Source organism: Carassius gibelio, chromosome B14, assembly GCF_023724105.1.
Source record: "Carassius gibelio isolate Cgi1373 ecotype wild population from Czech Republic chromosome B14, carGib1.2-hapl.c, whole genome shotgun sequence".
Classification (NCBI taxonomy): Eukaryota; Metazoa; Chordata; class Actinopteri; order Cypriniformes; family Cyprinidae; genus Carassius; species Carassius gibelio.
Window position 1 is genome coordinate 24,536,838 of NC_068409.1, and position 26,630 is coordinate 24,563,467.

Sequence of the window (26,630 nt, forward strand, 5' to 3'; positions counted from 1 at the left end):
ATTAAAGTTTTCAGTTGTTTTTATCATTGTAAGTTTTAAATGATTATTATCGTTTCAAACGACTTGAGCTATAGGCCAACCCATATGCTAGCCTAAAAACAGCAGAGAAATAGCCTATGAGGCGGCGACTTCTGTCTCAAATCTTCACAGATTTGAAAGGAACAGCCAAGAGACACTCGTTGATTGGTCTAAAGTTACGAGGGGGTGGGGTTAGAAACCACACCAGTCAAAACTATTAAAACACTTTTTTTTTGCTTAACCTTTCTGTACCAGGAGACAAACGCTAAGCGAATAGAGGAACCGTGTATGAAGACGCGGTGGACCTGTACTTCTACAACCTGAAAATAGCACACCGTTAGAAACGAATCAGTAGCCTAGACCAAGATTTCACCTTTAAACCACAAAACTTATTTGAAAGAGATTTCAGCAACATGACATTTTTTGTAATTCCTCGGTTGACTTTTCTCTGTCTCCTCATTTTTCTGAATGTCTCTTCAGCTTCAGAGGTGAAAAGCTCAAACTCCAGTATCAGTAAGTCTTTGATTCTCATTATATTAAAAACTGTACACACACTGATTTAATTGTCTTTTATTACCTGTATGGAATGTTCTTCTTTTTGTTAAAAAAACATTAGAATAAGTTACGTACAGTATCAACGTAAGCACCGTTATAACAGTTCGAATGTGTAAGAAGTGCACTGAGCTGTAGCCTAACATGCTCAGACATGAGATTCGGTCTAAAATAGTCTGTCTACATTTGTTCATTTTGCGGCACCAATGACAGCAGGATACAGGGGAGTGAGTTTTAGACCTTAAAATAAATAATTCTTCAGAAAGTAGACTGGGTGACCCATGGATGGAAATTATTTCATCATTACATCATTACTCACCCTCAAGTCATATGGAGGCCATTACACTACATAACGGACAGAAGAAGAAGAAGAAGAAGAAGAAGAAAAAAACAAAAAAACACAAAGATTCGACATTTTGATTCCGTAGCCTATGAGATAAAAAGTAGAAATTATGTCATAAGTCATAATTAAGAGTGAAAATGTTGAGATAATGTGATAAAAAGCCATTGAGCAAAGAAAATTGTAATATTATGATTTGATATAAAAAGTCAAAATTATAATTAATAATAATAATTAATTGAATGAGGCATTAATTAAATATTGATAAGACAGTTGAAAAGTTGACTGAATTTAATTATTTAACACAAACAGCACCTATTAATAATTAATTTCATTAATATTTTTTTTTATACATAACTTCTTGTCATTTATCAATTTATAGGATGTCATCAACTTTTAATCTAAAAATGATGACATCATTTTTACTTTTGTCAAAATTATTACTTTTTTTATCTCATTATATTATTATATTATCATAATTAGGATTAGGCAAAGCTTTTTATTTTTATATTTTTTTGTGTGTATTGGAAATGGGCTTCAATGCACATAAATTCAAACTTGAATGACTTGTGTAGAACACAGTAAATGATTGTCTCATATGCATCTATTTAAAAAAGGTTTAAAAGCTCACTGATACTCCAGAAGGAAAAACCATGCATTAAGAGCCTGAACAAAATGGAGATGTGTACATTTTTCCTTATTTTACAAAATAAGTTCAATTTACCCTGATCTTCAAATTCAAAAAGTTTTCACCCATGGTTCTTAATGCATGGTTTTTCCTTCTGGAGCATCAGTGAGCATTTGAACCTTCTGTAATAATTGCATACGACCCATATGAGCATATGAGCAAACGTTCAGGTAGCTATTAATATAAGGCTATTAAGAATCAAGTGGATGTACACTTTTGAATGGGGTCATTTTTCATAAATTCAACTATTATTTTCTCTTGTCGACTGTATGTAAACATCTTTTATGATATAAAAGATATAAGATGTGACTAAAACGGACAAATCTGTCTTTCCTTCACTTAGAGCTGCGAAGCATGCCTCTGTATAACGGCACACTTCAAGAAAAGGATAAGGAGCAGATCCAGAGCTACAACTTTACACTAGTGGTTCCTCTTGTCTGCCTCTTTGCCTTTTTCATTGGGCTTCCGTCAAATTTGTTGGCTCTCTGGGTGCTGCTCTTCCGAACCAAGAAACTCCCATCCACCATTTTGCTGATAAACCTCACCTTCTGCGATCTTCTGCTACTGCTGGTGCTCCCCTTCCGTATCGTGTACCACTTCAAGGGCAACAACTGGACATTTGGAGAACCATTCTGTCGAGTTGTGATTGGGCTCCTCTATGGAAACATGTACGGCTCCGTGGTTTGTCTGGCACTGATCGCCGTGGATCGCTACATAGCTCTCGTTCACCCTTTTGGTGCCAAGATGCTACGAAGTAAAAAGAATTCTGTCTGTATGAGTGTTTTGGTTTGGATCGTGATTATAGCTGCTGCTGTGCCCTTATTAGTCTCACAACAGTCCTATACGATAATCGACCCTCCTATAACAACCTGCCATGATGCACTACCTAGAGAACAGCAAGAAAAGTACTTCCTGCCGTACTTTGCTGTTCTCTTCTCCTTATGCTTTCTGCTTCCGCTGCTGGTTGTACTGGTTTGCTATTCTGCGGTGTTACACACACTTATTGCTGAAGGGGAGCGTTTCGCACATGCGATAAGAGTGACTGTGCTGATGTTAATTGTTTTTGTGGTTTGCTTATTGCCTAGTAACATTCTCATGCTTTTGCATTACTCCAGTTCAGCTTTTGACCTATATGTTCCATACCAGATCGCTTTGTCTTTTAGCACCTTTAACAGCTGCTTCGATCCTTTCATCTTTTATTATGTGTCTAAGGATTTCAGACAGAGGTTATGGGAGGCTCTCAGATGTTCTGGGTCTGATTCAGAGTCCTCCTCAGAATCGAGGACAAAGGTAACCTTACTATCAAAGATGAGCAAGACTGAAGGAGCAGTCGGATCATGAGTTTAGCACGACAGGAATGCAAATCAGAAGACATTAGGTTATGTAAGTCAAAAATTCTAGGGCGTACTGAATAATTACTATAGATGACTGTCTGTCTATCTGTCCACCCACCTGTCATTCTGCCTATCTGTGTGTATAACTTGAAATTAGTTTCATTTGCACAGGAAAAACTGATATGAGGAGATATTATTTCATTGTTCTGTTTATTTCCTTTAGTCATTAGTGATGCAGGAGACAGGAAATAGTTATATTTAAAAACATTTAAAAAGGAAAGGCAATATGCAGCAGTTGTCATGCTTCAAGGCTTTCCTTCATGAAGCCCACTGCAGGTTGGCATCTGAAATATGAATGCACTGAATGCTGTTTGTAAAGATACACAATATGGCTCAGCATTTTCACACTGCCACAAACAGTCATGTAGTTAATGTAGTGATCTAACAAATCCCAAACAATTCTTTGTTTGTATATTATATTATATTATATTATATTATATTATATTATATTATATTATATTATATTATATTATATTATCAGTAAACTGTAATGAAGGATGTCTATTACTTTAGAAAAAATGTGGAAGATACACTGAATAAAAAATTATAAATGCAACACTTTTGTTTTAGCCCCCATTTTTCATGAGCTGAACTCAAAGATCTAAGACTTTTTCTATATGTACACAAAATACCTATTTCTCTCAAATATTGTTCGCAGATCTGTCTAAATCTTTGTTAGTGAGCAAAGATTTAGACAAATTTGTGAAGAAGATTTGAGAGAAATAGGCCTTTTGTGTACATAGAAAAAGTCTTAGATATTAGAGTTCAGCTCATGAAAAATGGGGACAAAAACAAAAGTGTTGCGTTTAGAATTTTGTTCAGTGTATAACTGCATTTTAATTTAACTGTAAATTAAAAACCGAAGGCATTTAATGAATTCTAACAGTGAAAGGTCAAATGTAATGGACATTTCAGCCATGTAATATACAATGTGACAGTGCAGCTATGGTGTAGTATTAACCATTAATTAGCAAATGGTGGACTAAAATGCGTTTTATGAGCCTGTTCTTGCAAATACAGCAGCATCTATACCTTTGTGTATCTTTGTGTACTTCTTGTACTTAACCACAACATACCTTCAACCATATCTTAACTCTTATGTAATGAAGTGATGGTTAAATTTTTTTGTGACCACAAAAAAAGTTATTTAAATGTATTTAAAAAGTATTTTGTTTTAAAATATAAAACCTGACATAGTATTAACCATAAATGGCAAATGGTAGACTAAAATGCCTTTTGTGAGCATGTCCTTGCAAATACAGCAGCATCTATATCTTTGTGTAGCTCTGTGTGCTTCCTGTGCTAAACCACAAACATACCTGCAACCATATCTTAACTGTCATGTCAAGAAGTTATGATTCCATTTTTCGTGTTGTTAATTCCTAACATTAATTATGTACATGACTAAAATTATTTGTACTAACAACACAATTTTTTGTTTTTTAATTAATGTAGCTTCTGAAATGATAATTCTGAACTTTGTACTCCTTTTAGTGGACATTACCGACCTCTAGTGGAGACATTTAAAACCTTGATACGACTGATAAAATTGGAAAAACTGAAACTCTCCTAATTCGCCTACAAGTATTTATCAGTCTGAGGTATACAGAGTCTGACTTTTTATATTGCCAGCCCTCTATTAGGCCATTTTTTTTTCATACTCTTCGCAAGCAGGGGCATTGCTATTGGGGGGTGGGGGGGTGTGACAGAGTGCACATGGCCCAGAATTCCTAGCAACAGCCCTGTTCCAAAGATTCACAAAAGTCTTTTGTCCAATTGTGGCTCAGTGTAATGCTCTTTTATCTCCTTTAGTGCAATACTGTATGTTGAATTTTGCATTAAAATGTTTGTTCATTTGTTACCATATTAGAGATTCAACAGATTTATTAATAAAAATCGGATGTATATTATCTACCAAAGAAGTCTTTTTCACTCACTTTGGATATTGATTTTTTATATATATATAAATATTTCACATGAAACGTGTCTTTGTATGCTTAAACATTATCAGTCTCAGAAAGAAGTGAGTTCACCTTCACAGACCTCTTATGTATCAAAATGCAATTAAAAGTAAAAGTACACATAAAAGCAAAATGGAAACGAAGCATATATATATATATATATATATATATATATATATATATATATATATATATATATATATATATATATATATATATGTTCATACACAGTTTGAGTAGCAAGATTGTGTTCAGTTTCAACTATTTCTTTCATTTCATGGGATAAGAATAAGAAGCACTTCTTCCGTTACTTAGTGTCTTTCATTCCAACATACGAAAAAAATTCTGGATTTTGCATCTGAAATAGCATGTATTTACACAGTTTATGTATCTCATAGGGGACATGGATGCATTCAAACTGCAGATACAGATGTATAAAAAGGCCTCAAGGTTTGTTTTTAACATAAAACGTTGAGAACTGGTTTTGAAATAATCTAAAACATGAAAAAAATGGTGGAAATGTGAAATCAAAACCGCCAGTAGGTGAAAGCAAGTGAATGTTAATGAGTGAATCATTGAGATTCAACCGATTCATTCAAACGGCTGATTCATTCAGAAACAAAGCATTTGACTGTGTTAATGAGTGAATCACTGAATCATTTATGCAACCGATTCGTTCAAAAAGCTGATCCATTGCTAAGAGTCCTGTGATCTGTTTGAAACTATTTTTGGTGGCAAAATTGAGCAAATACAATAATATTATGTCTAAAATGTATGCAATGTATTGCTTTACTGAACTTGCATAAAATTATTATTTAATGTGTTCATGCATCTGCAGAACAAGAATACTCTTTATGTGATATAGATTAAGTTAACTTGGCCTACATGAATGCCAGGATTTTTTTGTTTTAATATACTAATAAATCAATGTGCATATGCACTCTGTGTGGTTGGTGATATTTGGTGGCGCATCATTACAACAACACTTAACCATATTATCGCAGACGATGCTGTATCACACACCAATGACTCGACTTGAGTGTGAAATGAAATTATTCACGATTGTGTGCGGTACGCACTTGTTTGCACATGAGCAAAGATGTTTTTATGAGTTTAACTTGCAAAAGCCAGACCACTGATTCGTCAAAACTGCTTTCCTTTAGTCTGGGTTCTTCTGACTATTTTGTAGCAAGTAAGTATTTTTAATCCTTTTATTCCACATATCTTAAAATGGTATAGATATATTGTTGATATATTCTGTATCTGGATGAGCAATACAGCTCATGAATTTGTGACCATTTAATATACTTATGTGGATAATTTCAAATTTACTTTGGAAGTGAATGTTCTACTTGACGTGTCGGTGAGAAAAATGAATGTAGGCTACATAACAACTTTATTACAAAACATACAAATTGTAACACTCTTCTGCTTGCCTCTAGTTTACATCCTACCTTTTTTTGAAAAAGAGACTTACCAAGAGTCAGATTTAAAGATTTCAGAAAATTTGAATGTAGAAAATGGATATTAGCCTGATTGGATGATTAAGACGACACCAATTTCTCTCTCTGTAATGCTAAAAATGTGATGATATCTAAATGGTATCATTGTTTGTTAGTGATAGGGTTAGGTTACAAAAGTGTGCATTATTATATCCATGAACACACACAAAAGAATATGTATGTCTGATTTGTAAGAGCACAAACATGCCCTAGATTGACCCACAACAACAAACAGCCCTTTGATTTCATTCTTCCTCTTGGTTTGTTATTGAATGTCTCCATGTTCACTTTGTCCCGTCTCTGTTGACAAAGAAACAGAAAAGGAGAAACATGAAATAACTGTTCTGTGCTGTGGTTTATTTGCAATCAGACTGCAATAATTCAACGGTTTATTTTTTTAATTCCTACATTAGCTTCTTTAATGATACATTACAGCCTTTAGACATGCTCCACAAACTCTTACTTGTCACTGAAATGTATAATGACATTCCTAATAAAAGTAGATTTTTTTTCACTTGGATTCCCATATTCAGTGGTTCAGCATCAAGTGTTGTAATTTTATAGTTGATTGATTTAAGGAAAACACAAGGGCAGGCTTGATTTGCTTTTTGCCAATATTCATTGGTAAACTGGAATGTCCCCACTTGCATGCACTCTGTCAAAGGTTTAAGACTGATAAAGTAGCACCAGCGCCAGATTAAGACCTCACTGGGCCCTGGGGCTATGACTTACTGAAGGGCCCCCATCATAATAATTATGTGTGTGTGTATGATAAATAAGAATTACCATCAGCCATCAGAATTGCTGGATGCATTGAAATTTCTTGTTACCAATTTCAATATCAAAATAAAATACTAGCAAGTAAAACCAAGCTTACTGAACACAAGTAAACAGCAACTAATTATAATAGAACAAAGATACAAATGAAATCAACCTACTTTAAAAACTTAATTTAAAAAATAAAATAAAAAATATTATAAAAATAAATGTAGAAAATAATAAATGAAAAAAATAAAGTAAATGTACAGAACAATAATTAAACTAACCTAACATCAAAACAATAATTAAACTAACCTAAAATCTGTGTGGACGATTGCACTCAATGTGCTGTTTTTTTTTTTTATCTGCACAGAGTACGCATATGCATTGAAGAGCTACTCAAGACGAGCATTTGAGATTAAAAAAGGTATTATATTTTATTATAGAAAATGGACGATCCATTCTGGTATCATGTTGAACGCTTTGAAGCTGCACTGAAGCTGCAATTTGGACTTTCCACCCACTGAACCCCACTGAAGTCCACTATAAAGAGAAAAACCCTGGAATGTTTTCCTCAAAAACCTTAATTTCTTTTCAAATGAAGAAAGAAAGACAATAAATAAAGGTGAGGAAATTATGAGGAAATTAATTTAGAAGTGAATCAATCCTTTAAGTCTGCATGCATTTATTTGATCGAATAAAAACAGCCCAGTCCCATTAAGCAGACCGAATGCTCACAGGTACATCCTGAATGACAGAAACAGAGAGAGGCACTGAAGAGAGAGACATTTATTACATTGCATTGTGTATATATATATATATATATATATATATATATATATATATATATATATATATATATATATATATATATATATATATATAATATTTGCCAAAAGATGCTTTTATTTCTGTTAACGGTAAGCTCCTTGTTGATTGAGTCAATTCAGAGCTATTTGAATGGCATAATGTAAAACTGAGTATTGATAATATTGAGTGCCTGATAATGTTACAACTAGTGCTATTCAAAACATACTGTTTGTAAGGGCCGATTGTGGCTTGTAGCTTTAAATAACTTCAAACTCAGCATCCTGTGCAATATACGTATTATGAGTCATAGTCCTATGCAAATGCTATAATAAGATTGATTGTCTTGACACAAACCATTTTTCACCTCAAGTCTGTGATTAAAGGAAGTGTGTGTGTGACACTGGTGTCACCTGCACTAATTTCCACAGTAGAGCATGTTAATAAATTGAGACTCTTATGTGTAAGGCTTGAACATTGCCTTCCTTGCTTTCTAATACTAAATTAGGCATTACAGGCATGATCAAATAAAAATGACATCCATAATTTTCTGAAGACATTCAGTTTCCTTAAAAAAAAATACAGTGCTATAAAAACACCCGCACCGGGGTTTCGACTGTGACAGGTGCAGTGACCATGATTATTCAATGAAGTCAAAGCCTTTTGTAAAAACTATTTGTGGCGGTGAGTTTTGATATTGTGTCAGGCCGCCACAAATAAATCAATGTATGGGAAACACAATGAAACTTACCTGCTTGAACTCTTTTAGTTGATCTTCTGATGTCACCACGTCTCAGTGCTTTATGAAGAGATCGATATACGCACCTTTTGGATAGTGCATCTAGAACCTGGTTGACCCGGTACTCGATACCACCGGTACTTAAAAAAAACCTGGTACCGTAACATTTTCAGTTTTTTAGACTTGGTACCAAAGAACCGGGTCTTCTGACAACACTAGTTGGAAAGAGTTCAAATACACACGAAATGTCCTCAGGGATTTTTCTGAAGAACAGCTGGCAGTATCACTAAACGACAACAACAACAAAAAGTGTGGATCATTCAGCTAACAACACAGTATTAACTCTATGTATTGAACGGGGTCTTGTTTATAAAGTTCACTATTATTTTATCTTGTGGACAATATATTTTATGTGAAATATCTGATTCAGGCTTGTACTAAATAAGAAATAAGATGCATTTTGTATAATCCCTCTTTTGTTAATTTTTTTTTACATTTTGTAGATTCTGCAAGGTGTATGTAAAATGTTGACCTTATGTGTGTGTGTGTATAAACAGTATGTGTGTGTATGTTTGCATGCATGTGTATATATGGCAATAACATTTTTATCCAAATGTAATTATTATAATTTGTTTAGAGACAGTAAAAAGGAGGGAACTGTCTTTAAGCTGTGGAGTCAGATGGAGGCTTCACATTTACTTAAAAAGCGGCATTGCAGAGGACTTACAACTAGAACCAACTCAAGCACTCAAGCAATGGTGACACACATTAATAATAACTTTCACTGTGATATAAACATTTCCCTGTGGTAATTATTCAGATTATTCTCATTCTCATTGTGTAGCACTGGTTTAAATGGATTGTTCACCCAAAAAGGAAAATTCTGTCATTAATTACCCTCATGTTGTTCTATACCTGTATGACCTCTGTTCATCTTCGGAACACAAATTAAGATATTTTTGAAGAATTCCGAGAGCTCTCTGACCCTTCAGCATGTCTGCGTGATGCAGCTGACACAGAAAAGCATGCACTGTTTATGTTCAGTGCGTGGATATTCTCCAAAATGTAACCAGGGTGAAATCAGGGAGACAAATTGTTGAATAAAGTCATTACTTTTTGTACAGAAAGTTTTCTCGTGGCTTCATAAAATTCAGCCCCTCCTAGCCCTATTGTTAATTCAGCCCTGAGTAGCACTATACTACATGTATCTGTACTAAAAATGTATACAAAAAATTTATAGTTGTGTATAAGTTAGTGTTTTTTTTTTTTTGTAACACCACATTTAGTCGCACATTGTAGAATAACTGACAAAGCCCAACAAAACAATATCCAATGAGAAAAAACCAATGAGGTCATAATAGAATGATTGTAAGATTTTGGTTTGCATTGTATGTTTTGTACTGGGTTAATTTCAATGCAATAACATGTTTACATTTGAGACTAGTCTGTTGTTCCCCTTTCTGGCTGTTAAGCAATGCCATTGTGTTTGGATTGTGTGCATGAATGTTGAAAGCAGAATTTCCACATGATCCCAGACAACATATAAAAACTCAGTTAAATGTTCCTATCATACTGAGGACGGCAGCAGAGAAGACAGCATCTGAAAACAAATGCTTACAGGACCATGAAACTTTACATCCTTTTCAGTTTTCTGCTTTTGGCAGGTAAGAAATGACAATCAAGTTTAATCGGCTTTAGCTTTCAACTAGAAAACGTTCTTTAAACGGGAAAAAAATCTACAGCACAAATAAAGCATGTTGTAATTTTACCTCGAATCTATTTAAGGATGAATTAAATGCTTGACATTTTCTCACAAACAAGAGTAAGTATTTAGATTAGTTTTAATTTGCTAAATTTGACTGATGTTTTATGGTGTCAATAAAAAAAAAAAAACATTGCGACAAGAGTAAACATGTTAAGTAAATATCATGTATTATAGTAAATTGCAAAGACAGTTAAACAACAACAACCACAACAACAAAAAAACTAATTATGCAAATTAAAGTCTCAATGTGTGTGTCTTTTTCAGTGATTTGCAGCTGTCTTGTTGATGCTAGTCAAGGTATGAAATATAAATAAAGAAGAAGACAAACAGGCAGACATATAAAGACAGACAGAGCATAAAGTAACACAGAAAATGATTTTCATTTCACAGTGAAACTTGGCCCCCTCTGCAATGGCAACTCAAAGAACCGTATAAGAGGATGTGATGGAAAGTACGGCTGTGGATACTATGGAGCCAGCCGGTAAAGTGTGTGTGTGTGTTTTTTCTACTCCTTCTGACTCCCTTTATATAGAGCAAACAAATCTGAAACAAATTTAGTTTTCTCTGACCTCTCCTCATAACTCTTCCCAGAAGTCATTGATGACACATTTAGTGGAGGCTGTGTTATGAAACTGATAACATTCTTTTGATTTTAGTGTGTTACCAGAGACTTGACACTACAGCCCAATGTTACCAAACATCTTCTGTGCCATATATACTACAACATACTAATCAAATCCATCATCATTTACACACCCTCATTTACTTTTAAATCCATATCTTCATTTTTGTTTTTTGGAAACATAAGGTATTTCCCAAAGAGGCCAGGCTGTATTTTTTTTTTTTTCATACACTGGAAATGTATGTGTACTAACATTATTATTCACTGAAAAACTGTCACAGGACACACAAGAAACAAATAATATTTGATGACACAATTCAGATCTAACTTGATGCATCCTGTTTGATTGTACATTCAAGATTTGGTAAGGTTTTGATCACGTTGAGTAAATGATGACAGAATATTAATTTTGTGGTGAATTATTCTTTTACGTGTGTTTGTGCTGCAGAGACGGTGGAAAACGGAAACATCAGGGTGTTGACATTGTGTGTGCTGACGGAGCCACGGTTTATGCTCCATTTAATGTGAAGCTGAACGGCAAAGCTGCTCCCTACAAAAAGAACAATGCTATAAATGATGGCATTAACTTGAGTGGAGAAGGTTTGTATTTACATCTGTTAAATGTTCTAAAGGCATTAATAGCAATGCAGCAAAACTCAATTTTATTGACTTTCATGTTTGCTTGCTTGATAAAATACTACTAGCAATATAGGACATGTGGAGAAAGATTTTATACATCAAAGTCATAATCTCACAGTAATCTTCTATCTCCCAACGTTGATTTGTTTGGCAGGTCTCTGCTTCAAGCTGTTTTATGTTAAGCCAATCAAATACTCTGGGACCCTCAGGAAAGGGCAGAAGATCGGAACTATGCTCCCCATGCAGAAAGTTTATCCAGGCATCACTTCCCACCTTCACTTTCAAATGTGTGACAAATCAGATCCCACCAAGTACTTCTGATGCTGATGGAGCTGATCGCCTCCTGCAAACAACTTCAGAATCTTGTGGCATTTATATCAGCTTTCTTTCTTTATTCTGGTGCCCTGCACTTTGCAATCTAACAATAAAGTTTTGAAGACTATTATATCCTCAAGTGTTACAGTGTGGTAAATTGTACCATCATAGCACATACAAAAAATAAATCTTGTTTTTTTCTGGACTTATTCACAAAGAGATTCAAAACAGTGTCTGCTCTATGCTACACATTGATAATTAGTAAGCAAAGTCAAAGAGAATCATATGACATTTGAATCTGTAGTGTGGCTGTGTGCTCTAATGAATGTTCATGTTTAGTTTAAGCCAACCTGCTTTTATTTTTTGCTTCCTTTTGTGTGCCGCTCTGACATCTTTTCATGGTTCTTGGTAGCAACTATTACTGTAAATATAGTGCATTTAGTTGTCGGGGAAATATTTTTATATTCTCTGAGAACATGGTGAAGCATTGCTATTTGAGTGCATGTACATCTCCCATCTAAAAGGAGATGTGGTCAAAACATGGTTCCTCAGGATTAATTCTATACATCTAGTCATCAAGTCTAGTCATCAAGTCTTTTTTGTTATCATGGCATCATATAAATTAAGGTTCCATTACAGCAGCATGTTTACATATGCATAGTTTTAATTGTTTTTACATTAATTATCAGGCTAAATTATAATACTAAAGCAAAATTAGCGTTCTTTCTTTAACCGCTTTAAAGTTTACATTTTCCCGTGCATTTATTCAGTGTCCTGATATGCTGCTGAATAATCTGTACACAGTGGACTGTAGAAAGACTTACCAATGTTTCTCATATTTCAAATAACTGTCGTTATTGCTTTCCATTAGTCAGGGATGGGTAAATGGGTTTCTTATCATAAGCAATATCATCTTCCCTCATTCAGATTAAATTGTTAGTTTGGTGGTATCAGGTTTGGCCACAGGAGGGAAGCAGAGTATATAGACGGGAACCAACTTCTGTGTTTTTGATGGATAAATAACCCTGATAAGCAGCTTCAGAACATTACTGGCATCCTGTATGAGAAGTACAATGTGGGTTATAGTATTAGGATATCAAAACATATCTAGTCAAAACATCTAAAGCCTGATGTTTCAGTTTCCTAATTATTTCAAGTCACTTTAAAAGTGTCCAATGAAACCAGCTCCCCAAGCTGTAACTTAATTAGCTAATTATTCCAGGCAAAGAGAGTAGCACATTTAAATGCCTTTCCCCCAATTCTGTATGCACCACTGGAACAGACCGTAAGTCAAAATCCTGGGACCAAAGGCTTTAACTACCAGTATGTTTCTCACAGACGTAGGTATGAAGATTTTAAAGGAACACTGTCATTCTGTAGTTACATTGTGTACCAAAACCGACGGAAAATGAAAAGTTGCGATTTTCTAGGCTGATATGGCTAGGAACTGTACTATCATTTCGGCGTAATAAGCAGGCGCAATGATATTACACAACGCCTGAACTTATGCTAACTTCACCAACACGACCACCTGCTTGCACAGTAGCTTAGATCTATTTTTAGTAGCATTTTAATTTAAGTGTATTAAACCGTTCTCTGTAAACACTTTTTACCAAAATATTGCTTATCCTTGTGCCAGTGTATCTCCGAAATCTGAGCCGGTCAAGGGCTGCTGTTTGTGGGGGAACTGCAAACTTTAGACCACGGCCTTGTGTCTCACTCGTAGCTGAGAGATGGTGTAACTCCAAACCCTGCCCAAAAACGAACAGTACTGAGTTTAGAGAACATATTTTAACATCAAATTAAATTACACTCAGTATTATAACGGATAAAATCTATTTATTTTATGCAAGACAAAAGTTTCCAGCACGAAAGGACTGATAGAGCTGACTGAAATCTCATCCTTTTGTTGTGTTGTGTAAAATAATTTAATTTACACTCCATTAGAGACTTTATAAATAAAATAAAATATAAAAATAATTTTATTCCCCGAAAGAGTGCACCAAAATCGGCGGCACTGAGAAACTTTCTCTAGTGTGGACATAAAAAGCCTCTCAGCAGCTGCGTTGTTAAGAAGTTTTATCAGAGACAGGGTCAATCCTGCGGTTAGGTAGAAAAAAATAACCCAGTGTTAAAAATAACCCTATACAATGACCCAACAGTCTGAACCCAGCATTTGTTTTTGTTTTTTAAGAGTGTACCCAGCTCTGGAAACAAGACAAGCAGCCTCACTTGGAATTGTGCTTGGTTAAAATTGCATTCTGGGCACCTCCATACCCACGGGCCAATGTAACACTGTTACATCCATGCAAAAGATGATGTGAATGAACAAAGTTTGATGTAATCTATGTCAGATCTAGCTTGAAAAGTGTCATGTTTAAATATACAAATTGAAAGCTATTTTAGAGGCAAAGCATTTCTTCATTTGGTTGGCGAACATTCCTCTGAAGTGTTGTGTTTGCACACAGTGGGCATGGGCCACATAAGGGTATTGACATTAAGTGTGCTGATAGAGCTACAGTTTATGCTCCATCTGACGGAAGCTGAATGGCAAAGCTGTACCATATGACAGTCAACCTAAAAAGGAGCCTATCAGTGATGGCATTAATTTGAGTTGAGAAGGTGTTTATATCTTCACATCTGTTAAATGTTTTAAAGCATTAATAGCTACAGTATGTAGCACAACTTTCTTTTAGAGACTTTAGGTCATTTCAAAATACTACTATTAGTAATAATGATATAGGACATGTAGAATACGATTTCATACATCAGTAACCTATTATCTCCCCACATGATCTGTTTGGCAGGTCTTTGCTTCAAGCTGTTCTATGTTAAGATGGACAGTTATTCTGGGACCCTGAAGAAAGGACAGAAGATCAGAACTCTGCTCCCAATGCTGAAGGTTTTTCCTGCATCACTTCTAACGTTCATGTTCAAATGTGTGACAAATCATATCCTACCAAATACTTCTGATGCTGATTAAGCCGCTTCAAATTAAAGTCTATCGCATCGAGGAACATGCCATGTATTTAAAGTATTTCTTTATGTTAATAAATGAATTAATTACAAGGTTGTCATACTGTCCAATACCAATGCAAAGTTACTGCATCAAACCACAGAGAGTAAAATTTTCTATTAGTCTCTGAGAACATGGTGAAACAAGTATTTAAAAAAAGCAACAAATATGTACAATGATTCCAGTTAAAGAATTCAGCACTGGAGGAAGTTTATTTTCTTTGAACTTCCATTTAATTTAATTTGGCAGGAAGCCAGTGACAAAGTAATAATATACTTCTCTATGAACATCCCTTCAGTAGTGCTCACAAACACACAGCTGCATTTGATTGTTTTTTTTTTTTTTTAATAATATTTTAAATGCGTATTGTTATTTTTTTAAATACTTGATATATTATATAAAAAAAACTATATTACCAATACGTTTATATCAAATACATTTTTATAGTTTTTTTAATAGTTTACAAAATTTTGAGTTGTGTCACGTAGAACTCCATTTACAACCGCTTACCCCCTCCCACACACACACACACACACACACACACACACCCACAGACACATCAAATGGATTTTCAGAACTACAGAACACAGCTTTGCTCTGCTGAGACCATAAAACTTAGTGACAGTAGAGAATGTCTGGACAAACCGGCCCACTGTGCGATTTACCTCTTCACCAAACATTTATCACTTTCCCAGGTTTTCTTTATGTCCCAATCTCTCTTCAGTCCTCTCACTCTCAGTGTCGTAAGGACATGAATGTCCTGTTGTGAGCATGATAGTGTCGTGTATCCTCCTCAACCTCTGAATATATTATCTGATTTTATCAGTAGCCAAACAGGACCCCCCCCCCCCATAATATAATATAATATAATATAATATAATATAATATAATATAATATAATATAATATAATATAATATAATATAATATAATATAAAATACAAATAAAATAAATTTTAATCTAATTACCGTATTTTCCGGACTATAAGTCACACTTTTTTTCATAGTTTGGCTGGTCCTGCGACTTATAGTCAGGTGCGACTTATTTATCAAAATTAATCTGACATGAACAGAGAGAAATGAACCAAGAGACATGAACCAAGAGAAAACATTACCGTCTACAGCCTCGAGAGGGCTCTCTATGCTGCTCAGTGCTCCTGTAGTCTACACTGAAAACAAGGAGTGCCCTCTCGCGGCTGTAGACGGTAATGTTTTCTCTTGGTTCTTGGTTCTAAATAAATATATGTTTTTTCCCTCATCATTACGTCTTTTTGGACTTATACTCAGGTGCAACTTATAGTCCGAAAAATACGGTAATTAGTATTTTCTTTTTTCTTATATGTTGGAAGTAAAGGAAAGCATGCAGGTTTGAAACAAAATGGGGGTGAATAAATGATGACAGAATTCATTAATTTATTTATCGGTGAATTATCAGTAAATTAAATGATACTCTAAAGAAGAAACTATAACTGCCAGCAGGTGTCGGTAACTGTCTTTACATCATTTATTCATTTGATTTATTCAGGAATTAAGTAAATGGCTCTTTTTGAACGGGCCTTTGAATCATTGATTCACATGATTCATTCAAAATTTTTATGTTGCTCACAGATGCACAGCAGTTTTGAGGTGGCTTTATAGGTAATATTTTTATTACATGATTTAATATTATAATATATAATAATATAATAATTTCAACAATATTGTGATTAAAATATAACAAAATATTAACTTATGTACTGAACTTTTGTACAAAATCAATACGATTCAAAAGTTTATGTTGTACATTTATAATAAAAGGTGTCTGTTTTTTCATTTTTTTTTTCCAATTTAATGCCTGATGTATCCAGATCATGTCACACGCAGTCTGGTATTATGATCAAAACAATTTTCACCCCTTTGTTGGATCTTGCCCGCTGTCTTTATTCATGTCTCTCCCTACTGTAACTCTCTAATTACACAGACCAAACTTTCATCCGTTCCATTACAGATGATCAAACCAGGGCACTGAGAGTTCCTCTGGGCAGTGCGAATTCATTTAAATCAACTCGTTCTTATTCATTGGAAATCACGGCCTACTGTGCGAAGCCGATTGTCCAGTTTTGATTTCACCCTCCATTCATTCTGCAAGCAAATCACAAATGTCCATCACCAGTGATTATATGTTTAAATTCCGGCTCACAAAGAAAGCGTTGACTAGGCTAGGCAATTTATCCCCAATCCAATGGAATAAGTTAATAGTAATAATCTATTTTCAGACTCAGGGATACCTTAAAATCCATTTACAGACATTTGCCTAAAATGTCTGCAGAAATTCTCACCATCCCTTTCTCTCTTTGTCATCTATACAGTATGTACTGACCTCTCCCTTTCCACAGCGATACAGAAGTGTGGACACAAAGAACAGAGACAACGACAGAGGTGTAAGTGTATATCAGGGTGAATATGAATAGGAGACAGAAGAGAAAACAAAGGAGCGAGATATAGTGAGCGAGCCCTGAAGGGTTTCTTGCATTCACTGCAGATGGGTTTGTGTTTTAGCTGTGCTTAAATAAAATATTTAAATTGCAGTTTAATATGGAGAGACAACTATAAGGAAACCTTTTTTTTTTTTTTTTGCACCCTATAATTTACCTTTAAATATGATATTTCAAACTCTTTATGGACTGTGATTCACCCCACTTTTAATGAACAGAAAAAGAGACAGATGTTAGTGTTAAAACAGGTTACTGGTACATTGATCAATACAAATTTAATATTAAGTAAAGAAAAAAAGAAAAAGAAAAAAAAAAGATTGGAATGGACTGAAGGGCGCTAGTGTTCCCTGTGTGTTTGATGAGACAGATATGAGATTAGCAGAAGAGTGTGCTGCAGCCTCACTAATGGATTTCTGTACAGCAATAAGAAGCAGTGAATGGCGGTGGAACTCGTGTTTGCCTGCTCGGCAAAAAAAGCTATAATCCATCTCCTGCGTTATTACACGATGGATCTGCCATCCAGGCTCGGTCACTGAATAGAGTTGCTTAATCAGGTATTGCCCTGACTGCTACCACTACAATTAACGATTGAAAAAAAAAAGGCAGAAAGAAAGAGAAAATCTTGTTTCCATTGGACTGGAGCAATCACATCTGATTCTGATGAGCTGCTGTGGTGTTAATTGCTGGGTCTTGATAGATAGTATCTTAAGGCTGTTTACATGGGAGCGTGTGAGTTTTTCAGTGTTGATGGGCTGGAGGGGGTTAAAATGATGGGCTTGTGATATATTATCATTATTCTGGAGAAACTGAAGTGTTTGATGAAACATGTATAGTACATTGCTTGATTTTATAAAGCAAAGAACGAGAAGGATATGGTTAGAAGGAAGAAGGTGTTTTAGTATTTATGCTTTTATTTGTTATTTTTTTGCTTGCCTTTATAATGGTTTGACATTTTATATTACCTTCAATTTTCAATTGGTCATGGACATTTTTCCTTTATACAGTAATTGTTTAACTGTTTAAATTTAGCAGAAAAACCAACGGTGTAATAAACTATTATATGGCATCTTCCTCCAAATATTGCGACTACAATGGGGAAAAGGTCAATGTAATTAATCAACTTTTTTTTTTTTTTTCAACCGTGGACATAATGACTTGATTGTAACCAAGACAAATAAATCAAAACTTTAGATATACATTGATATCTTATTTTTTTATTTTTAATAATATTTTTGGGGTTAGTAAGAGCAGCATTGTGAAATATTATTATATTATATATATATATATATTAGGGCAGGGACTCAATAAAAAAAAAGTATCTAATTAATTAGAGGCTTTGTAATTAATTAGTCAAAATTAATTGCATTTTAATCGCATATAAATATTTGACCTGAGAACAGTGAGAAGTAATTTTTTTTTTTCACATGGATTTATAGTATACCATTGAATAATGACTGAATACATAAGCTTAAGCAACAAAATATTGTTTATTTTTGTTCAACCAAGTCTAGCAGACCCGTGCAATTTTTGCCATTAAGTGTAGCAATAGCATATTTAAAATATTAGAAATAGTACATTTCCGAAATTCAGGAAGCTTATAGGTGCTGGAACCTTCTGTAAATACTGTCATTCAGAACATTGGAAACCCTGACTATTAGAAAACATCTCTCTGTTGCTTCAGAGGCCATAACATACTAAGTCCAACTCTCAATAACCTTGGCCAAAACAATAAAGAGTTCAACATAAAGTGGCAGTTGCACCAACAAAATAATACATAGTTCAACATAAAGTGTAAAGTCCACGCTAGATGCTATATGTTTTGCGTTGAGATGATACTTGAGGCTTGATCATGTGCTGCGGTGATACGCGAACGCTAGTTGGTGCTCCAGTATAATCGGTCTGCCGAAACTCATCCAGTGAGAAACGTTCCGTGGTGCAAAAATAAGTTATAAAAAATGCGGGACATTTTTTTCTGTAATTAATTAATCTTAATTAACGCGTTATTTTTTGTGTAATTAATTAATCTCAATTAACGCGTTAAAGTCCTGGCCCTAATATATATATATATATATAATTTAAAGATTTCCTGATATGGCAATATTGCGGTCTTCAGTGTTACACTATCCTTTAGAAAATATTCTGATTTGCTGATTTGAAGAAACTTTTTTTTTTCTTTTTTATGATTATCAATGTTAAAAACAGTTGCTGCTTAATCTTTTTGGGAAACAGTGATTTTTTTTATAGATTTCTTTGATGGAAAGCCTGTAAATTGCATTAAACATTAAACAGAAATATTTTGTGCCATTATAAATATCTTTACTGTTACATTTGATCAATTTAATGCATCCTTGCTGAAAAAAAGTGATTAATTTTACTTTCTTTTTTAAAAAAGGGAGCATGTATATTTTCACTGGAGTAGAAAGTGACATCTAGCCTCGGTCTCACTATTATTATGCCATCGTGAAGGCTATTAAACTTTTCAGTTAGGTCATCACAGAGATAAGTTGTTCAGTGTATATTTATCTATGTAAATACCCAGTGTCCTTCTCTCTGACACTTTTTAAGAAGCTGTATCTCAGATATCAAAGCCTCTCTGACCTGTTGTTCTGGCTCTTCTGCAGTTATTAATTGCGCATTATAAGCTGAAGTCCATTTGTGTGTGTCAAAGGCACTCTTTCTCAATCCAACGGAAGAAATAGAAAGAAAATAAAAAGGATGCAGACTGTGAGACTGAAGACACACACACAGAGAGATAGAGGGTTCAGTAAACATTACTCAGATGGAGTAGGTGGCCATGGGCAGGCTTGCTAGCTGCAATGCCAGCTCTCCTTCTCTGTTCTTGTCTGTGGGTGCTACATTAGCTACTACTTTAATAACAGAAATATAAAAGCTATAACTCTCTCCCCACTGGCAGTGAATAAACCTCGCAATTCAGTTCTATTTGAAGCTAAATATTACTTTTGCTTACCCCTTCCTTTCCCAGACATCCCAGTATCTTTTTTATCCTGTTTCCAAGCCAACATGACTATCAGTAATAAGGATCCTGTCTGAAGATCAGTGTGCTTTTTAAGTTCATGACTGTGCAGTAAAGTCTTTCAAACGTGAAATGGAATAAAAGAAGATATAATGATCAGATGTTAGATATAATGATCAAACAAACAAATAAATGCAATATGATTAATAAACAATTTTGTAATGTATTTAAAAGAATAAGCATACAGTGTTGCAGAAACATGGGATTTTTAATACAATTATGCACAACATTATAAACATTTTGTTCACAGTAATTTGCTCAGTTAAGATATTCCTCTTAACCAGTGACTGTAAAGTCTCCCCGACAATTTTAATCATCTTATAAATAGTAAAATATAAGAGGCTGTGAACAGGGGTCATGTTATAAGGTCCCCATAAGTATTCATTAATCTAACGAGGATTTTGACATTCAGGCCTCAGGCTTCTCTCCCTGATGTACACAAGGGCTGAATTACACCACAGAGTGGATTATTCCTCTTTGGGGCAGCTGTGCCTCCTTCTCTCCAGCTTTAATTAAGTTTTCAGAAGCCCATTAATGAGCATGTTTATTAGCTGCAGGATACAGACTGATTGTAGAGGGAGAGTTGGCTACCGAGGACTCCCAGTTTGAGTCTTTGGAACTCTCCAAACTCTCCGAACGGATTTCTGCTTGGTGAAGAGTCCCAAAGACCTACTTGTTTAGTAACCACACTTGCCTCAAGGTTCTTAATGCGTCTTGATGAACAGTTGGCATGAGCGGATAGCTAAAGAGAGGAAACTTTCTGTATTGAATATTCCAAACTGATGTAATCAAGATTTTTAGAACCATGATATTCTTTTATTTATGACTACTGTGCATTTTTGAGCCAGCCAGCATCATCAAAAGGAATCGCAATAAATACGCTATTGTCAGGGACTGTTTTTAAGTGGAAGCTAATCGGTAATAAAATAATAAAACAATTTAAAATTATATTACTATTTCACATCAATGCATTTCGTATTTAAAGGGGTTTTATTTTATAATGTCTTCTGGTGCAACTTATTATGTTAGTATGATCTTCACGGTCACAATTCAAAAATCAAAATTGCCATTTTTAAACGTTAAATGGGCATGTCTCCTTTAAGACATAAATTAAACCCCCACTGCAATGACTGGGTTCAATATTTGCATATGAAATAAGAATTACATTTATAATAATTCTAAAAACACCAATGGATGTTCTGAATGGGTGCCGTCAGTGCAAACAGCTGATAAAAACATCACTTTAATTCACAAGTTATCCACATGACACCAGTCCATCAGTTAACGTATTGCGTAGTGAAACGTTGTATTTGTAAGAAACAACTCCTTTAAGATGTTTTTTTTTTTTGTACTTAAACCATTACTTCTGGCTAAAATATAAATTATTATTGTTATCAGGTGTTTGGAATTTCATTCTCATGGCATCTATTCACCGCAGAGGATCCATTGGTGAGCAAGTGATGTAATGATTTTGAAACATTTTTCCAAATCTGTTGCAGTGAAAAAAATAAAAAAATACATCTTGAATGCCTGATTTTGAGTACAATATAATTTCTGGGCAAACTATTCCTTTACCTAATTATAAAAAATGTTGCTTATAACATTATAGTTTGTTCTATTCTTAAAAGGGTTGCATTGCTGAACATTTTAGCCAATTACTGTCATGTCAATATTTCTCCGTAAAAATCTGTTCTGCACTGAATTTGACTGGTTTACCAAAGAATTCACAGAGAAATGAACTGAACAAACGAATAATCCTCTACTACATTCACATGAAACCAGGTCTTTTGACAGCTTGGTTTCAATAAAAGCTTTAGTTTTTGAACTAACAAGGAAGTTTTGATCTCTTAAACTTCCAGAAAATACTTTTTGCATATTAGGAAAGACAAAGGAAATTTAAATTTCTCAATTTATGACCAATTTATCAGAATTGATATACATTTCATCGGTAACAACAAAATAAAGTGCTTAAGTGTGTGTTTCACATCTTATAACCTGTATTTTGATTCTGAAAATGACATTTGCAGTTCAGCTGTATTTGTTTAAGGGCCTTTTTCCTCTCTCCCTGCTTTAAGTGGCTTTAGAGTGTCTGATGTTTACAGTGCTGGTATTGATTTGGTTCTGAGGTCTGCTCCAGACTCAATAGCAAGGGCCCGTGGCTATTGAACCACACAGACGGAGTCAGAGCACGCCTGTGCAGCATGGAAATAACGGCCCTGGGTTACCAACGCAGGAGTGAAAATGTTAAAGCGAGGTGAGCAAGGTTAAATCTATACTCTCAGTCAGTCTGCACAAACACGGCACATGCAGGGGAACAAGGACCAGCGGCTATAAAGCAAGATGTCATCAGGGGAGTGAACTAATTTACACATGCATGAACATGCACAAAAACACAAGCTTTGGCCTTTCATAGAAGTAAATACAGTAAGTGATCATACACAATACTTGAATAAGTGTACGCTACAGGACACATGTACGAATAAAATTAAAATATTTTAAGCAGTATTTTTTTTCAGTCCTGTTATTTTATTATTTTGTGTTCTGTTTTTAATAATCTAACCTGCATTGCAAATGTAGAAAACAAACAAGTGAAAAGAATAACACTGCAATAATATTACAGTAATATTAATTCTGAAGTCCTCTGATTTTGTAAAACAATCAATAAAAGAGATGCCAAATGGCTCCGGTTATATAAATATATATAAAAAAGAAAGCGATGAGTCTACAGAGTTCACGTTACCAGTAAATATTAGGAAATATCTCACCAGTAAGTGTCAGGATTGACCAAATATTCCAGAGGACTGTGTAATATGCAATATGAGGCTTGTTTCCACAGATTATATCTTGAATTACATTTATTTCTCTTCCCCCAAACTTTTTGTTTTTAAGCACAAACCTCACAGAATTATATTACATTTATGCTTGGACCAAGAAAAAGCTACAGTATGTGCCATTGGGTAAGAATTCTTAATATCTTACACTGTTATGTTTTTCAAGTTAATGCACATTTTTGAAGGGTAAAGAAAATGATTTATTGGATTGCAGCGGTCAACTGTTTCTAAATAGCATTTACGTGGGTGGTCACAGGTCATGCAAGTGCTTCTTTTCCTGACATCACGCCACCGTAGTCACAGCCCACTTTCTCTCAGTGCTATATAAAGCCAACACGGCGGAGACATGGGACAGTGTGTCATTGTGTTTAGGTGAGTTGGACAGTGGAAAAAGACAATTTGTATGCAGTAGGTGTGAGTGGATCTGGGTGTTCCTAAAAGTGCAACTGTCCTTGGACATTCTGATATTTGGATATTTTTATGGAGAGTCTGTCTGAAGGGTGTCATGTGGGAATGCTGTGTTTGTGTTTGTCTTCTGAGGACTCTGATGTACAGACACAGAAAATCAAAGAGAAGAGATGAAAACGGCTGAGGCACAGGTAGCCGTGGGCGGTTCAGCTGCTACAGCTGAGGTCTCATCTTTTCTGTCTATCTCGCTCTTTCTTTCTCTGTGTCTCCATCACGCACACACACACACACACACACACACACACACACACACACACACACACACACACACGCACACATGCACACACACAAAGCAGCATTCAAGAATATCTTCCTTGGACTAACTTGGAAATATCAATACCTGGATCATCTAAATCAAACAATTCCTTAAGAGGATATGATTTTTATTTTTATTTTTTATAAATAAAATCATTTATAAAGCATTTATTAATTTATTTATGAACCTTGGTCCAACATTTAGTAATGAGCCAAACGAACTAACAATGAACAGTTATATTTTTATTAACTACCATGAATAAATACTGTAACAAACGTATTGCTCATTAGTTCATGTCCACTAACAGGGCCTTATTGTAAAGTGTTAAATTTCAGTCTCTAAAACACTATACAAACCGTACACGGTAAACCCATGAAATCCATGATTGACTCTCTACTGTGACAAATAACCAGTCGGCATGTCTTGCATCTTAATCGAGCTGGTGTTCTGAACACAGTGCTAATGGCTAATGTATTTAAAATTAAGAGGCACAGCACGCAAACAGCTCTGGGTGTCGGTAAAGTGAGAGATGTGGGAAAAGAGTGGAGAGGAACAGAGCTGCCGGTCTTCTCAGCTATATTAAAACACCCAGTGAGACCTTCCACCTTTTGGCATTCTGTTCTCCATATCTCTCTCCTGGCGTGTTATTAAAATAACAGAACTCTGAACGGACTCCATCGAGTGTGGAAGTAGGAACTTGCTGAACCCATTAGACAGGTTAATTAGTACAAAGGGCCAGGGCTCAACTCTGAATGCACTCTCAGATGGGTGCAAAAAACACCACGGTCATTGCGCTTCGTTCCACGCTGGCTGCCTGAAAACACTCACGGTTTCTCCCAGGCTGTTTCTTCACAGCTAAATGCCAGTTGTCAGTCATTTGTGGGGCATCACATTCAACATTAGCAACCTGTGACATGAGCATGGTTTTAATCATTGTCCTTCTGCTCATTTAGGACACTTTATTAATATGATTGAATTATTTAATCCCATAATTGAGGGTATAGGCCTGTACACGAATCAAGAGTTATGCATGACCGATATACAGTAGATCATTAAGTCACCCTTAAAAGTTTGAAGTTTAAATTCCCCTATTTTGCCTTCTTCATGATGTTTATATCTGACTTTCCTGTATCTCTCATTAAAGTTAATCTTAAATTGGCACTGGGAAATCAATGTGTCTCTAGGGTAACCATCAACTGATTTATATATATAGTTGTGTGACACCCCTAGGTTTGGCATTCAGATCTGATGAAATATGTTTTATTTATCTTATGTCCTTAGATATCTGAATATCTTTTTTCATCTCATCTTGTATAAATATTTCATAAAAATCTGAAGCTGCTTTTTAATACCTGTGTAAAAGTTGTGAGTCTGTAAGAATTTTTCAATTGTTTTTATCTGTTATGATGATCACCCAGACTGCATATATTTAATTAAAAAATACAGCAAAAAAAAAAAAATATTTGGGAAATATTCTTAGAATTTAAAACAACTGGTTTCTATTTGATTATATATTAAAATGTAATTTATCCATGTGACGGCAAATCTGATTTTTTTAGCAGGCATTACTCCAATCGCCAGTGTCAAACGTCCTATTATAAAACGTATTATTATCAATGTTGAAAACATGGGAAATCATTATACATTCTATTTTTAGTATGTAACAATGAAAAAGTCTTTACAGGCACTTTTGATCAATTGGAATAAAATGAACAAAAGTACATTATAGTATAATTTTTTATTTTTATTTTTTTATTGGCAAACAGTGTTGTAATTGAATATCCTTAATTTTATAATATTAGATGGTTATTCTTTGTTATGGGCTTTTTAGAAGGTGAAACTTTAGATTGTAGATTAAAAGATGCTGCTGCTTCTTCTTTTCCATTTACTCAATTACAAAGGGTCTCCCAGGCTGTGTGAGCCTGGAGACTAGTTGTATGTTATTTGCCAGTCACTCTTCTCAGAATACTAGCAATCAACCAAAAAGATGAAATATGAAGAGTGAACAGTCTATAGTAAGCAACAGACCATCTTTTAGTCTGACAGACCTGTAATGACAGCTTTAATAACCACCATCTGCCTGTGCCCAGGGACTTTTTGACTCCATCAGCATTTGATGAGACAGGGGCTTTGGGGGATAAGTAAAGCCAGAGACCTGCTTCTTCAGACACTTTGTGGTGCACAAGGGATACATATGCTCTTGGGTGTTCTGCCATGCATTAGCACCCTTTTCTTTGATTCTCTGAAACCATTGCATAGCACTCTCAATCAACAGCAGAGATTGTGGAAAATAAAACACATGTAAGGTCACTGTCTGAAAGCCTCCTTAGAGTCAAAGTTTTAAAGGCCCACATGATGCATTCTGCAATGCAATGAAAAGATAAACGATCTCAGAAATACTTTGAAATCTATATGAATATGTCCACAGCTACCTCTCATAACAAGGACATCT

General features: G+C 34.8%; 2 protein-coding genes across 2 annotated transcripts; both read left to right on the forward strand.

The window, feature by feature from the left end:
* Positions 1 to 244: 244 nt before the first annotated feature.
* LOC127970923 (proteinase-activated receptor 4) lies at positions 245 to 3,677 on the forward strand. The gene is made up of 2 exons (XM_052573633.1): positions 245 to 531; positions 1,942 to 3,677. Exons 1-2 carry the CDS (start codon positions 432 to 434, stop codon positions 2,937 to 2,939), a joined length of 1,098 nt encoding a protein of 365 aa, XP_052429593.1. The 5' UTR covers positions 245 to 431; the 3' UTR covers positions 2,940 to 3,677.
* A 6,617-nt stretch (positions 3,678 to 10,294) lies between these two features.
* LOC127970931 (leukocyte cell-derived chemotaxin-2) lies at positions 10,295 to 12,233 on the forward strand. Its single transcript, XM_052573645.1, has 5 exons — positions 10,295 to 10,424; positions 10,790 to 10,822; positions 10,916 to 11,006; positions 11,596 to 11,747; positions 11,941 to 12,233. The coding sequence occupies exons 1-5, from the start codon at positions 10,385 to 10,387 to the stop codon at positions 12,105 to 12,107; spliced, it is 483 nt and encodes a 160-aa protein (XP_052429605.1). The 5' UTR covers positions 10,295 to 10,384; the 3' UTR covers positions 12,108 to 12,233.
* The last annotated feature ends 14,397 nt before the right edge of the window (positions 12,234 to 26,630 follow it).